The sequence below is a fragment of the Papio anubis genome, chromosome 8 (assembly GCF_008728515.1).
Source record: "Papio anubis isolate 15944 chromosome 8, Panubis1.0, whole genome shotgun sequence".
NCBI classification, from domain to species: domain Eukaryota; kingdom Metazoa; phylum Chordata; class Mammalia; order Primates; family Cercopithecidae; genus Papio; species Papio anubis.
The window spans coordinates 23,632,915-23,649,232 of NC_044983.1; the positions used below are offsets into that span (position 1 = coordinate 23,632,915).

A 16,318-nucleotide genomic window follows, 5' to 3' on the forward strand; every position below is an offset into this window, starting at 1 on the left:
CCTACCTAACACAGCAAAGGCGACTGTCAAATCGATCCCTTTTGGGTCTGCTGTCCCCGTCCTCTAGGGAATCAAAATAAGGCAAAATAATAAAACGAGTACAGAGAAGTTTGGCGGCGTCGGGGAGTGGGGGCTTGAGGCATCTCAGAGAGAAGGGCAAAAATCAACAAGAAAATGCCCCCATTTTTAAAATCCTGTCTTCGACCTCGGATGGGAGAAGATTTTGTTTATCCACGGGCAGTTTACTTCTGTCTCCATGACCCAGCTCCACAGGCTCTGGTGCTCGCCGCCACTTTCCGAGCAGATCATTACTCAGCACGGGAGCCGGCGCGCCTCCTCCCGCAGGCGGGAGCGGGGTCTCGGGGACAGGCGGGAAGAGGCGCGACCGCCCGGGCGCCCAGGTGACCGCGGCCCTCTCCGCTCCCCAGTCCCCGCGCCCCCCGCACCGCGCATCCGGGAGCCCCGGAGCCCCCGGCCCGACCCGCGCCGGCCCCCAGGCAGCTGAGGCGCCGAAGGGCAGGCTCGGGGACAGGGGTCCTGAGAGTCGGGAGGAGGCCGCGGGGACCCTGTGCTGTCCCCGGGCGCCCCCAGCCCGCGCACGCCCACCTCCCAGCCCCTCTGCCCAACTTCACGGCTGCCCCGCCAGCCGGGTCCGCACCGTCCACCCTCGCCCCGACCCACGGCCCGCCGCGCCCACTCACGCCCCCGTTACCTTTCCGTTCTTGGGGCTGCCGTTCAGGAACAGGGTCACCCGCCTCATCGCGCTGCCCCCGCTGGGTCCTGAGTGAGCCGCCACCCTCCCACCTGGTCCTCCTCCCACCTTTTTCTCCTCCCGCCCTTCCCCTCCCTCCACCCACTCGGATTCGCCTCCCTTCGCCACCTTCCTGCCCTTGGGGACACACCACACACACGCACTCTGTCCCACACCCAGGGCTCGGCCGGTCCTCCTTCCCACCCCGCCCCTAGGCTCCTCAGCCTGCCTGGGGCCCTTCCCCCACCTCTCCGAGACTGACATTCAGCCTACCAACCAACCCGCGTCACCGGCCAGGGTCCAGCCAATCAGCACCCAGTATCGGGCGGGCCCTGGCTAACCTAGCCGGGATGGAGGGAGGGAAGAGACGCTGAAGGCTAGTAGACGGGAAGGGGCATCAGCCAATCAGAGAGGCTCCTGGAGCCGGACGGCGACTTACAGCGTTACTGAGCAGGCGCACACTCAAGTCTAGGTAGCGCTCATCTGCATACGAGGGCGGGGTCTACGGAAAGGAGGTGGAGCGCTGAAAGGGACCCAAGCACCAGTCAGCCCCTCCTCCCGCGTTAGCCCCGCCCACAAGCCGGCCCAGCGAGGAAACGGCTGCGGTAGGGACGGAGTGATTGGGTAAGAGCCAGCTCTTCGCTCTGTTAGGATTGGTTGAATGAGTCTTTTCGAAGTTTGCAGCATCCAATAGAAAGGTGGGAGGCGGAGTTAAAGCGCTAACAGAAGCGTTACTCCGCGAGACTCTCCCGGAAAGTAGTCCCCGCGGTCACAGGTCAGTAGTAGGTGTCTGTGGTCGGCGGGTTGACTGCAGCTCGCGGTGGCCTCACTCCGAGCCCAGGAAGTCACTCCTGTGCCGAGGAAAGAGGCCTGGGAGCGCTCGGAGTGTGCGCAGACCGGAGAAAGGGGCGGTAGCGGAGTGATTCGTAGAATAAGTTCGGCATCGAGGGGCGGGGCCGGGAATTTGAATCGGGCGGCGGGCGGAGGAGGCGGCCGGGCAGAGCGAAAGACAGGGACTGCGCGGGGTGTGAGTCCGAGTCGGCCTCAGGGACCCTGGACTCCTTGTTCGGAGAGCGGTTCCCGGCTACGGGTGCTTTGCCAGCAGAGCCCTTCCGGACAGAGGAGCCGGGGTCTGGAAGCAGCGACCTACGCGACGCTCGCCTGCTCGGGGCTCTGGGATTAAGCCTATCTGCCTGGCCGGCCTTCAGGTGCGGCGTGAGAGGTAGGATTGCAGCCACCCTGCCATGGGGCTGCTTCTCCGGGGCGTTTTTATGGCATTTGTTCGGCTTACCCTGCAGCACAGGGTTAGTACTCCTCTCAGGAGCTGCTCTGGGTGACCAGGGGTGCATCCGGACCTGCTGAGACAATTTCTGGAAATGGACGGAGCTGCGTCTTGAGAGGGGTACCCTTATGATTCAGGTCTTCACTTCGGTTGAAAAGCCATGGCTTATCCTTTGGGGTCTGCTTTGGTGCCTGAACAGCAGTTTCCTCCATTTCTTTCTGTTTAATTTGGCCTTAAAAGTACGCGCTTTGAGTAGAAGAATGGTTAGCACAGGCTGGGAAGGGTATTGGGGCTGAGTGGGAGGGAAGTGGAGTTGGTTAACAGGTACAAAAACATAGAATGAATAAGATCTAGTATTTGCTAGCACAACAGGGTGACGGTCCATAATTTAATTGTGCATTTAAAAATAACAAAGTGTAATTGGATTGTTTTTAACAAAAAGGATAAATATTTGAGATGATGGCTACCTCATTTACTTTGATTTGATTATTACGACTTGCATGCCTGTATCAAAATATTTCACGTACCCCATAAATATATACATCTACTGTATACCAACAGAAATTAAAATAAAAAATAGAACCTGCGACGTGTGTTTTTATGCCAGTATGGACTGTATTACAATTCAATCTTGAATGAGGTTTGTGATCGAATCACATTCATCTTGCTGGTGGGGTTATTTTTCATTGTTTCTCTTCACCTCTTAGATGGATGCCAATTCAAAAGACAAGCCCCCTGAAACCAAGGAGTCTGCAATGAATAATGCTGGTATGTGATGATCTGCTGCCTCCTTGTGAAGTTGAAGGTTTAGACAGAGAGTTGTCCTCACCCCTACAATATGTCGTGCGTTTCAGGAAATGCGTCTTTCATTTTGGGAACTGGGAAGATTATGACTCCTCAGAAGCATGCCGAATTACCTCCTAATCCTTGCACACCAGATACTTTTAAATCACCTTTGAACTTTTCCACAGTAACCGTAGAGCAATTGGGAATTACACCTGAAAGCTTTGTTAGGAACTCTACAGGTAAGAAAAGTTGTCATTCTATTGTAATGCTTTTCAAGTGTAAACATAACTTTAATGTAATTCAGCTTTATTTGTTTATATGTACTGTCATATTATTTTAGGTCCTAAATTGCCTACTCTGCACACTCGCTTCTTCAGGGAGACTTCTGTGCTCGTGCATGGCTCATTTAGCATAGCAGGGATCACAGAATTGCAAGGCACCCAGCATGATAATGTTCTGAAGTCAGAGTCGTGCTTAATGCCAGTACTAGAAAAAAATGTGTGTGAGTCACTTTTTGACCCGTCACATGGGATGCAGGAGGGTGTTTGATATGAATAGTAATAATACATTTTGTTTTCATTTGTGGCAAAAATAAGAGAAAGTTTAAGAGCAATTAAGAAAATATAATACTGAAAGATCAGGATGTACCTCCTTTAACAAACAGGGCTGGGCACAGTGGCTCATGCTTGTAATCCCAGCACTTTGGGAGGCCGAGGCAGGCAGATAACCGGAGGTCAAGAGTTCAAGACCAGCCTGACCAACATAGAGAAATCTTGTCTCTACTAAAAATACAAAATTAGTCGGGCGTGGTGGCGCATGCCTGTATTCCCAGCTACTCAGGAGTTTGAGGCAGGAGAATCGCTTGAACCTGGGAGGCGGAGGTTACTGTGCGCTGAGATCGCACCATTGCACTCCAGCCTGGGCAACAAGAGTGAAACTCTGTCTCAAAAAAAAAAAAAAAAAAAACAGAAGATTGATTCCAGCTAATGTCCTTCAAGCAGTAGAAATGAAGTTTACCAGTGAAGTCTGACTTAGATGGAAAAGAAGGAAATACTATATGAGAATGGAATTGGATCAGAGAATAGGTTTTAGAGTTGGAGGATAATGGAAGTCTTGAACATCACAGGGCACTAGACCAGGTAATACATAAGACAAGGTACAAGTGGCATGCCACCCTAACTTGCATTCTCAAGAACATGACTCTTAGACTTTTAAAAAGCCGGATTCATTTTGTGTGCTTAGGCATATGTCCAAAATTCAGGATAGTACCAATGGTAGGTATCAGAAAGAAACCAATCATCTTGAAGAATTAAGAACCTGAGACTGCCTGTACCTAGGTGGAGATCTTACCTTTCAGTTGTTGGGGATAAAACTGACTTATTTAGAAAAAGAAAAATCCTGAGTCAAAAGCAAAAGCCATCTGTGTGTAGGAAATATGAAACGAAAATGAAAACTTAAAACGTGTTCATGTATTTATTCCACAACTTTTAATAACTGTTCTATGTACCAGGCACTGTTTTAGAAGCATGGACTAAGTCAGCAGACAAAACAGATTCCTCTTCCACTGACTGTGTATGAACGACTCTGCCAGTAACTCTCTACTGAGCTTTCTGTAGCACGTGTTTATCATGTTTTCTCTCTCAGGCTGGTACATCACGCGTATTGGACGTGGTTACTGATGATTGCCTTGTTTTGTTCCAATTTGTAAGAGAGTTTCATTACAGGAAAGTCATCATCCTACCTTAAAAAGTCCAGACGACGTTCTGCAGTCGGTGCTCGGGGCTCTCCTGAAACAAACCATCTGATTCGTTTCATCGCTCGGCAGCAAAATATAAAGAATGCTAGGAAATCTCCTTTGGCACAAGATTCTCCTACCCAGGTATGATTTTCTTCTGAGTTCTGTTGTGAATTCTGTTATGAAGCTTTTGTGCTGTCTTTACACCTTCTAGTGCATCTGCTCTGTTTCAAACCTGGAGAGAGATTTTCTCTGTGTTTTAGAGAACATGCAGTTAGCGGCTGGCCGCGGTGGCTCACGCCTATAATCCCAGTACTCTGGGAGGCGGAGGGAGGCAGATAACTTGAGGTCAGGAGTTCGAGACCAGCCTGGCCAACATGGTGAAACCCCATCTCTACTAAAAATACGAAAATTAGCCGGGTGTGGTGGCAGGTGCCTGTAATTCCAGCTACTCGGGAGGCTGAGGCACGAGAATTGCTTGAACCTGGGAGGCAGAGGTTGCACTGAGCCAAGATTATGCCACTGTATTTCAGTCTGGGCGACAGAGTGAGACTGTCTCAAAAAAAAAAAAAAAACAATGCAGGTAGCATAAATGATGCTGTTGACCATGGGTAATTTTTCTTTGTTTTGTTTTAGAGACGATCTTAGTCGCCCAGGCTAGAGTGCAGTGGTACAATCATAGCTCACTGTAGCAATGAGCTCCTGGGCTTAAGGAATCCTCCCACTTTAGCTTTCCAAGTAGCTGGAACTATAGGCATGTGCCACAGCAATGGGCTAATTAAAAAATTTTTTTTTTTAGAGATGGGGCCTCACTGTGTTGCCCAGGCTTGTTTTGAACTCCTGACCTTAAGCACTCGCTACCAAAGTGCTGGGGTTACAGGTGTGTGCCACAGTGCCCAACCCAAACAAGGGTATTTTAAGAGTTGTGAGACCCTGGATAGAAATAGCTTTCTAGAGGAGCTTTCTATTTTATTTCACAATTTTTTTTTTCTAGTTAAGATCTAGTTTTCTATGAGGTGAGGCACTATTACCTTTTTAAGAGCTTATCTCTAAGTTTCTAATTTTTTCATGACTACTGTGTGTTGATGTATAGGGGCAAGAGTCTCCAGGGACAAAATGTATTTGGGACAGCCTTGTGGAGAGGAGCAGCTTATTTACCTGCTGATGGGGGTGTATTTAACTATTTTTTCAAATTTTTATTTAAATAATACATGCCCCTAAAAAGTCAGATACAGTCTTGTGCTACATAGTGACATGTTGCTCAATGAAGGACTAAATATACAATGGTGGTCTCATAAGATAATAATGGAGCTGAAAAATTTCTAAGGCCTGGTGATGTGGCTCACGTAACATTGTAAAACAATGCATTGCTCACGTGTTTGTGGTGATGCTGGTGCAAAGAGTTCTACACTGCTGCCAGTTATCTACAAAAGGTTATCTACAATACATAATACTTGATAGTGATAATGAATGACTGTTCCTGGTTTATGTATTTACCATAGACTTTGTATCATTAATTTAAAGTGTATTCCTTCTCTGATTTAAAAAAAAAAAAGGACCTTAATGTAGTACGTGTGTCATGCTGGCAGCAGCCTCACACATTCTCCCTAATCCATTGGCTATCCCACAGAGCAGTCAAGGAGAGGTACTAATTTAAAGTAGAAACCGAATCATTCACCCAGCTGCTCAAAATCTTCCCATGGCCTCCTGCGATCCCTTGAATTAAACCCATACCCCTTCCTGATGCCTTTGTATGCCCACTCTGGTCTCTCCCCATCTCCTTCCACTCAAAGGGCATGCTGGCCTTTCTGCCCCATTCTGTTTCCACTTGGGGCCTTGGCCCTTGTTCTTGGAGAGTACCTCCCTCCTGTGACAACTTCCCTTAGACCACTTTCTCATTGTTTTGCCTTCAACTCAGATTTTACTAAAGATAGAGGTCTGTCCTGATTCTAGCTAAACCAGCACTTTTAGGGACTCAGCCACATTACTGATTTTTCTTCTCAATAGTACCTCTTGTACCTGTAACTACATTTATATGTTTTCAGAATTTCACTCTAGACAGTAATTTCCCTGGCCGGATATGGTGGCTCACACTGTAATCCCAGCACTTTGAGGAGCAAAGGAGGGAGGATCATTTGAAGCCAGGAGTTTGAGACCAGCCTGGGCAATATGACAAAACTCCGTCTCTACAAAAAAAATTTTTTAATTAGCTGGGTGTGGTGGCACATGCCTGTAGTCCAAGCTATTTGAGAGGCTGAAGTTGGAGGATCGTTTGAGCCCAAGACACCAAGGCTGCATTGAGCTGTGATTATGCCACTGCACTCCAGCCTGGCTGATAGAGCAAGACCCTGTCTCAAAAAAAAAAAAAAAGTAATTTTTCCTAGATCCCAAGCCCCTCGAACAGTTTGTGGTGCATGGAAGGAAGGTTGTTGACTAACCGACACAATTCCTAAGACAAAAACCTCAAAAAAGCAGTGCATTTTAAATGTTTCATTTGCTTTATATGTAAACATTGTTCTCCTTCTCCAGTAGAAAATAGAGAAAAAACTATTTTGACTAGAGACACTTACCATTTTTTTTAAGGTAGCATTTCAAAGGTGCTGCATGTTCCTAGGATATTAAACCTGCCCCTACCGTGTTCAAATATGAGTACAGAAAAAGCATGTTCAAAGTAAACTGTATGAATTTGAGATCATCTTTTCCCTATTGTTCTATTAGATGAGTTGAGCACAAGCCTTTTATGAATATTATTGCTGTTTATGTCATGAACGTTTATGTCATCAAGCATATTTCAGTGTAAAATATTTTCTTATTATATAATAGAGAATTTGCTTTATACTTAACCGGGAAGAGAATCAAATGTGTGAACAGATCACCATCAAACCTGGCTTCACAATATGAACTGCTTTTTCTCCCTATGATATATATATTTTTTTGAGACCAAGTTTTATTCTGTTGCCCAGCCTGAAGTACAGTGGCGTGATCTCGACTCATTGCAACCTCTACCTCCCAGGTTCAAGTGATTCTTCCACCTCAGCCTCCCACATAGCTGGGATTACAGGCACGCACCACCATGCCTGGTTAATTTTGGTATTTTTAGTAGAGACGGGGTTTCACCATGTTAGCCAGACTGGTCTCGAACTCCTGACCTCAAGTGATCCTCCCACCTTGGCCTTCCAAAATGCTGGAATTACATGCATGAGCCACCGTGCCCGGCCTACTGTGTATGATATCTTAAAGGGAGGTAATTTTTACTTCACTTTTTGCCCATTAGTATAATTTTTAAAAATTGCCACAAACTTTGTGTCGGTGGAAATGTTAGTAGTGCAAGTAATAAAAAAAAATTTAGAGAGAGAACTTCATTTGTAATTTATTTTTTATGTAAACGGAACTCTCAATTTTTATATTACTTGCCTTTATCTGGCACTTCTATCCCTACTAGTATAGATTTCATTTTATCAGTCTCTGGCTGGAACCCTGCTAACGGGGTTTCCATAGAGCTTCTGTGCTTATACCGTCTAACTTTGTATTTTAAGAGAATGGCTGGCTTTCAACCCTACGAAGTAAATATCCTCCAGGTCCCATACAATCAGGAAAATTAACTGGGAAGAGCCAAAAAAGAAAGCAAGGCAAATGTGGTATCTGAGTATGTATGGAACTTCTGTATCTCGTTCTGGCCCCTGGGCTGGAGGGCATGTGTAGAGCGGTGCTGAGTAGAAAGAGCTTGGACTGAAGTAGGTATGCTGAGACTTACCTGTGACACAGGCACCATGCAGATGGCTTCCTTTGGATACATCCAGCACAACATTTGGTAAAAATTGCAAACAGGTTCCTCCTGTCCCTTTTTGTTGCACCATCCCAGAGCGCAATGTTTTCTTGGCACCCTCCATCTGCTCTTAGGCTGGCCTCTCAACATTTTTGTGCTAAACTTCTTTATTCAAACTGAAAATGTGTAATTCCAGGGTAAAGAAGCTCTGCCACACTAACTCCTTACCTCTGATCTTCAAAAAGCGTATGTGTACTGTATTTAATTTTGGATTCAAAGGCTGTAGGCCTAGAATATAGAAAGTATGAATTGATTATAATACTTCTTATGTATTTTGTACTTTCACAGGGCAGCCCTGCACTGTATCGAAATGTTAACTCTTTAAGAGAGCGAATATCGGCCTTCCAGTCAGCTTTTCACTCCATAAAGGAAAACGAGAAAATGACCGACTGTCCAGAATTCTCAGAGACAGGAAGAGAGTCCGAGATGACAGACCTGAGTGAGTAGAGATAATTCGTTCAGTTTTGACTTCAGTATTTATAAAGACAAGCTTCTGAGATTTGAAATGATTTAGTGTGAAACCATTCTTTTCAGAACACAGTTATATTTATGAAATGAGACTAACATTAAAAATTTGGGGCATTTCACACAAAAATATGGATTTCTGGTTTCTCTTGGGAAAAAAAATCTGGCATCAGGCATTCCTAATCCTACATTTCCACATGGTTGCAATTAAATTTTAAGTTTTAAAATGTCAGAGATAATTAGCTCATTTCACCTTTACTTTAGAGCTTTTGGCAATTTTGAGTTTACAAATCTTGATTTTTACAGGATTATTATTAAGCTTGGCAAGCATTTAATACATGAAATAAATTCATATAAATTTTATATGAGTACCAAACACCCAACCTTGATGTTAAAAACAAATATATCCAACCAGGCGCAGTGGCTCATGCCTGTAATTCCAGCACTTTGGGAGGCGGAGGAGGGAGGATCACTTGGGGTCAGGAATTCGAGACCAGCCTGGCCAACATGGTGAAACCCTGTCTCTACTAAAAATACAAAAATTAAGCAGGCGTGGTGGCACATGCCTGTAATCCCGGCTACTGGGGAGGCTGAGGCAGGAGAATTGCTTGAACCCGGGAGGCAGAGGTTGCGGTGATCCCAGATGGTGCCATTGCACTCTAGCCTGGGCAAAGAAGTGAGACTCACTTTCAAAAAAAACAAAAAACAAACAAAAAAAAACACACACACACAAGTATATCCAATCTGATAATCTGCTATGTTCTTTAACTCTTAGATTGTAATTTATTTGGTTGTTTTTTCAGGTTGTTTTTTTTTTTCTCCAATCACCAAGCATTTCAGACACCAGAATGTGACAAAATCTTGGTCTTACTGTAATCATTATAACCATTCTCTGGTACTTTACACGCTAAGGTTCCAAATGAGTTTGTTTTGAATTCTTGAACCATCTTTAAGTGCAATTTCAACACCACCCATGAGGATTGCTCTGTTAGCCCAAGACAAGTCCCCCTCATCTGTCTCTAGAGTGCGTGACCCATTCAGATGTACCAATTTATATTTGTAGTTTGTGACTCACTTATTGTTTCAGTTTTTTCCTGGGTCTTAAAATTTATTTACATCACTGTAATTCTGCAGACAATTCCTTTTTTTTAAGCTAGAAAAAACTGAGGCACATTGTGATTGTCTGTTTCATAAAATCATACAGAGTATTAGAACATAACCACATCTTTTAAAATAACAGGTGTCATCATACATTTAAAAAGCGTAAGGTACCATATTAGACATGCAAAAGTATTTTAGTATATCTTATCTTTTCAATAGGCATGTTTTCTTTCCTTTCAGTTAGATTTATTGTTTTGGAATAAAAAAGTGTGCTAGATTTTTCTTTTCATTGATAATTTAGACTCAAGCACTAGATTTTACTAAAATTATTATGATGCACAATAGCCGGGCATGGTGGCTCATGCCTGTAATCCCAGCACTTTGGGAGGCTGAAGTGGGTGGATCACCTGAGGTCAGGAGTTCAGACCAGCCTGACCAACATGGTGAAACCCCGTCTGTACTAAATATACAAAGATTACCCAGGCATGGTGGCGTGAGCCTGTAATCCCAGCTACTCAGGAGACAGAGGCAGGAGAATCACTTGAACCCAGGAGGTGGAGGTTGCAGTGAGCTGATCCAGCCTGGGTGACAAGAGTGAAACTCCGTCTAAAAAAAAAAAAAAAAAAAAAAGAAAGAAATATATATATTATATATATGAAAGCATTTATGCCTGTGTTGTTTTGCTTTTGTTTTGTGTTTATAGCCAGAAAGGAAGGTCTCAACCTGTGCCAGCAGTCTGGGTTCCCTGCAGTGTTGTCCTCCAAACGTCGGAGAATATCCTATCAGAGAGACTCTGATGAAAATCTAACAGATGCTAAAGGAAAAGTAACTGGTCTCCAGATACTCAATATTGATACAGACAGAGCATGTGCAGTTGAAACTTCTGCAGATCTTTCTGAGGTAATTCACTTACTTTACACATAGGAAAATGAAGTTTTGGTTTTCTGCATAGGCAGTTTTAATGCTGTCAGTGCCATTTTTCAATTTTAGTACCTTGTTCTGCCCTGTGGTAGCTGGGGGTGTGTGTGTGTGTGTGTCCTACCTGTTAATTTCGTGGTTGTTGGTATTTATCACTTATTAGAGACAGTTTGGATAGCGATCTCACTTTTGACTACTAACCTTACAAAGAGAATAAGCCGTGGGGTCTTCTGTGTGTGAGGTATTCTAGAGGGTGATACTCTAAGAAGGGAGGAAGTTACAGTCCTGCCCTCAGGCAGTATTTTTTCTACTGGGGAGCAGGGTATAAGCAGATGCCTTCAATGGAGCTGGTTGGTGGATCAGGTGGAGATTCTATGTGGGGTGTACTCCACAGGCCTGGGAGTCTTGCACTTATGCCTGCCCCTGACTGCTTTCCTTCTGATGGAAATCAGGGTGCCATTCAGCAATTTCTCCTTTGCTCTGCTCACTTCTTTCAAGTAGCTGTAGGGATTTTTGTGGCTTACAACTACCTAAACCCTGTCAAGACAATCAAAAGGTGATATTAGGAGAAAAGTAATACTACTGATGATCAGCTGACCCGTGTGCACGTGTGAACAGGGAGCTGGTCTTTCCTGACGGGCTTTTCTTGCTTCATGCTCCTAGTTCCGGTTTGACACACTAGCTCCTCATGTCCTTTGTGAGAGGAGACACCTAACACCATTACAGTTGGAACTCTTTCTGCACCTTCTCTATCACTTAGATCCAGTGCTCGTCCTATTCGTTTTACATGGACTGGCAGAACAAAGATTTGATAGTTATTAGAAATTCTTCAGGCTCCAGTGGGTTTCCTTTGTATTTCAGTCACCTGTAATCTCAGCTCCCTCCACCCTGTTCAGGTTGATGTGAAATCCCCACCGAACAGAAGCAAGAGTAATTGTTTGTTATCAGAACTTTGATTAATTGTTTGAACATACATCATGATTCAGATATTATTTCTGAATTAATGTGGCTGTGTTTTCTATCCTAGCCTTTAATGTTTTTCATATCCCAGTTATTGATTTCATTTAGCATTTGATAATTATATAAACTTTATTTTGAGAATTTTCTCTAAACAATTGCAGATAATACAACTCTCTAGGCTATAACAACAAAAATATGTCCTTTAAACTTTTCCTGGGGAATTAAAAGTTGATTTGTCAGATGTTTAGGATGCAGTTAGTATGGATACTTCATTGTTAGATCCTGTACACTTTGAGTTTATGAGATAATGAAGGTGACTGATTGAACATCAGATTTCCAGGTAATCCATAATGTTTACTCAAATCTTTAAAAAGACATTAGTAGTACTGTAATTAATAAAATGTAATACTCTTTCCATTTTTCCCCAAGAAATCGTCTAAATGTGGTTCAATACAGTCTGGAGTTTTAGTTGAAGAGTCTCTTCCCCTTTCAGAGCTCACAGAGACTTCAGATGGTAAGTAATCTTTTTTTAGTACATGGCCAGTTTCCCGATTCATAGACATTTATGGTTAGTGTACCTGTTTGCTAAAATTTAGGGGAAATGAAATTGCTTCCTACTTTTTAGGAGCTCATGGCCTAGTAGAGATGCTTCCGAATTCTTTTTATATGAGAGATATTCTCTTTTTTAAGCTACCTTCAATAAGAATTAGTGAAGTATTTCCAAACTCATGGAATTTAGTATAAAGAGGTAGCACCTATGAACATATTAACAAGTATTCTTTGTTAGAGAAACCCTACTTGTAATAATTTTATTTGTTTTTAAGCATGTAAAAAGAGTTTTACCAGAATGTAAAAATCATTCTTTCTCAAAATCAGTATGTTTGTACTGAGTGAAGTGAACATTACTAGCAAGGGTTTAGCTTGACTTTTTTTTTTTTTTTGAGACGGAGTCTCGCTCTGCCGCCCAGGCTGGAGTACAGTGGCCGGATCTCAGCTCACTGCAAGCTCCGCCTCCTGCGTTCACGCCATTCTCCTGCCTCAGCCTCCTGAGTAGCTGGGACTACAGGCGCCCGCCACCTCACCCAGCTAGTTTTTTTGTATTTTTTAGTAGAGACGGGTTTCACCGTGTTAGCCAGGATGGTCTCGATCTCCTGACCTCATGATCCGCCTGTCTCAGCCTCCCAAAGTGCTGGGATTACAGGCTTGAGCCACCGTGCCCGGCCGCTTGACTTTTTTTTCTACTTAAATCTTTAAAGTAAAACTCTTATGGGCATATAATTGGATCTTGTGTTTTTTTAATCCATTCTGATAATTTATTGTAATTGGAATATTTCATCTATTAACTTCAGGTAATTACTTAACGTGGTTTTATTCACATCTGTCATTTTATCATATGTTTTCTATTCCTAATTATTGCTCTGTAATCTTTCATAGTCTGTTTAATTGATATTATACAGTATCACATAAAATACAGAAACTACAAACTCTGCAGATCAATTTCCTCTCCTTTCCAGCCATGGCTTTTATGATCCTTTACAGATACACATTTATTTCATTATAAGCCCCACAAGATGTTGTTTTTGGATTAAACAGTTATATGTGCTTTTTTTTTCTTTTTTTTTAAGGCAGTTTCTTACTCTCTTGCCCAGGCTGGAGGGCAGTGGTGCAATCGTGGCTCATTGCAACCTCCCCCTCCCAGGTTCAAGCCATTCTTGTGTGTTAGCCTCCTGAGTAGCTGGGATTACAGGTGTACACCACCATGCCCAGATAATTTTTATGTTTTTAGTAGAGATGGGGTTTTGCCATATTGGCCAGGCTGGGCTTCAACTCCTTGCCTTCAGCAATCCACCTGTCTTGGCCTCCTAAAGTCCTGGGATTACAGGCGTGAGCCACTGTGCCCAGCCAAAACAGTTATATGTGCTTTAAATAGGTTAAGAGGGGAAAAATAGTCTTTTATATTTACCCAGATACACATTTCTTATGTTCTTCACTTTTTCCTAAAGATCTGAGTTTCTCTGTCTTATTTTCCTTCAACCTGAAAAAGAACTTCTTTAGCAATTTTGTAGTGAGCATCTACTCTGACTTTGAATTTTAATCATAAGATAAATGGGTGGATGTGTGCCTGCATGGTCCCCCTGCACAGGGCAAGGTTGTGACTTTGTTACCACGATAGAATAAAGTGTTCTTGCCTTCAACAGTTTCTTTTTTTCTTCTTCTTCTTATTTTTGAGACGGAGTCTCGCTCTGTTGCCCAGGCTGGAGTGCAATGGCGCAATCTCGTCTCACTGCAACCTCTGCCTCCTGGATTCAAGCAATTCTCTGCTTCAGCCTCCTGAGTAGCTAGAATTACAGGCACCTGCCACCATGCCCAGCTAATTTTTTTGTGTTTTCAGTTGAAATGGGGTTTCACCATCTTGGCCAGACTGGTCTTGAACTGCTGACCTCATGATCCACGTCTCGGCCTCCCAAAGTGCTGGGATTACAGGCATGAGCCACTGTGCCCGGCCCAATGGTTTCTTAACAATTCTTTTTGCTTTGCTCTTATGGGACTTTGCGTAGGAGTGACAGATTCTCTGTGACAGTGATTATAGATTGTATGAAGTGTGGTGATTAACAGTTGTCATCGTACTAAACACCTCACTCTACAATGTGAAATGTTGAAATCACACAGGCCAAAATTTTATTTAGGCATGCCATGAAGCTGTGCTCGGAAATTAGACAGAGAAGAATAGATCTACCATAGTAGATGGGGCCTTGATGAAAGGAGTCTGGTGTTGATTTCTGTATTTTAAACTCTGTTGTTTTTTGGTGGCACCCCAGACAGTGCACCTTCAGGAAGAATAAAAAGATGTTCTAAGATGTAATCAAATGTCCCTTGTTAAGGGGGAGCTTAGGACCTGCATGGCACCTCCGATCTCCTTTACCCCATCTGCTTCCTCTGTTTTACCTATGTAGCCAGAAATCCAACTCAGTGACTTTGCCTGCCTTCTCTGCACCTGCCCCAGAGCTGCTAATATTTGGTATGCTGATAGCCTCAATTTTTTTTTTTTTTTAACCTCAAATGGCTCTGTGCTGTTTCTTTTTTTTTCTTTTTTTCAATCCCAGCTACTCGGGATGTGAGACGGAGTCTTACTGTGTCACCCAGGCTGGAGTGCAGTGGCGCAGTCTCAACTCACTGTAACCTCCGCTTCCTGGGTTCAAGCCATTCTCCTACCTCAGCCTCCCGAGTAGCTGGGATTACAGGCACTCGCCACCATGCCCGGCTAATTTTTGTATTATTGTAGAAATGGGATTTCACCATGTTGGCCAGGCTGATCTTGAACTCCTGATCACAGGTGATCTGCCCGCCTTGGCCTCCCAAAGGGGTGGGATTACAGGCGTGAGCCACCGCTCCCAGCCCATCTTTGCTGTTTCTTAATCAATCCACACACTTTCACACCTTATTTTTCTCTTAAAATATCCAACACTCCTTCCTTTATTTCTTTTTAAAATTTAGATACATATAATTTATGTTTTCAACAGATAATTTTATAGTGTACATGTCATGTAATTGTTTTGTTTTTCTTAAATGTATTACTATTATTTTTGAATGACAAGCCATAACTGTACATATTTATGGGGAACAATATGATATTTTGATATATTTATACAATGTGGCATGATTAAATCAGGCTAATTAACATGTCTCTCACTTCACTTACCTGTCTTTTTTTTTTTTTTATGGTGAGACATTTAAAAATTATTCTCTTAGTTATTTGGAAATTTATAATACACTAATATTGACTATAGACATTGTTGTGTAATAGATCTCAAAACTGATTCCACTTGTCTATCTGAGACCTTGTATTCTGTGATCAACAACTCCCCATTTCCTTCCTCACCACTTCTACAGCCTCTGGTAACCACTATTCAACTCTTTACTTCTATAAATAAATTCAACTTTGTTAGATTCCTCATATACATGAAATCATGTGGTTTTTGTCTTTTGTGCCTGGCTTGTTTCACTTAGCAAAATCTCTTCCAGATTCATCCATGTTGTTGCAAATGAGAGTCTCCTCGCTTTTAGGGTTAAATAGTATTCTGCTGTGTGTATATACAATGTTTTCTTTGTCCATTCACCCATTAATGGACGCTTTTCATTGACGAGAATGATGTTAGCGACAGGTTTGTCACGTATGACCTTCACTGTGTTGAAGAACATTCTTTTCCTAATCTGAGAATTTTTATTGTGATATTGTGTTCAATTTTGTCAAATGCTTTTTCTCTATTGAGGTGATCATATGGTTTTTAATCTTTGTTTTCATTTTCCAAGAGTGTTTATTAAAATAGGCAGTAATCAGTACATTTACATCATATGAGCACTTATTCAAAATCAGCCCTTCCAGGAAAGGGGCTACATCTCAGTTTTCCTGTATATATAATAAAATGCCAAAAGTACTTCCCTAAAGTACAAAGGCATTTCCTTAGTAGTCTTGGTACCAGTAACAGAATATGA

At 43.1% G+C, this 16,318-nt stretch overlaps 2 protein-coding genes across 9 annotated transcripts in view; one reads left to right on the plus strand and one right to left on the minus strand.

The window, feature by feature from the left end:
- KCTD9 (potassium channel tetramerization domain containing 9) overlaps positions 1-977 on the minus strand; it is a 30,213-nt gene extending 29,236 nt beyond the window's left edge. For 2 of the 4 annotated variants that reach the window (XM_021942146.2, XM_021942147.1), the window contains exon 1: positions 713-977. In XM_021942146.2, the coding sequence (XP_021797838.2) occupies positions 713-760 (48 nt within the window). In that variant the 5' untranslated portion in view covers positions 761-977. Of the gene's footprint in view, positions 1-5; positions 391-712 lie in introns of those variants that run through there. The other 2 variants (XM_021942148.2, XM_021942149.2) reach the window with 2 other exon arrangements.
- A 235-nt stretch (positions 978-1,212) lies between these two features.
- CDCA2 (cell division cycle associated 2) overlaps positions 1,213-16,318 on the plus strand; it is a 49,833-nt gene continuing 34,727 nt past the window's right edge. Inside the window, exons 1-7 of one of the 5 annotated variants that reach the window (XM_009212720.4) lie at positions 1,213-1,375; positions 2,741-2,801; positions 2,888-3,058; positions 4,529-4,698; positions 8,669-8,819; positions 10,650-10,846; positions 12,254-12,338. In XM_009212720.4, the coding sequence (XP_009210984.2) occupies positions 2,741-2,801; positions 2,888-3,058; positions 4,529-4,698; positions 8,669-8,819; positions 10,650-10,846; positions 12,254-12,338 (835 nt within the window). In that variant the 5' untranslated portion in view covers positions 1,213-1,375. Of the gene's footprint in view, positions 1,376-1,441; positions 1,974-2,740; positions 2,802-2,887; positions 3,059-4,528; positions 4,699-8,668; positions 8,820-10,649; positions 10,847-12,253; positions 12,339-16,318 lie in introns of those variants that run through there. The other 4 variants (XM_009212721.3, XM_009212719.2, XM_003902555.4 and 1 more) reach the window with 4 other exon arrangements.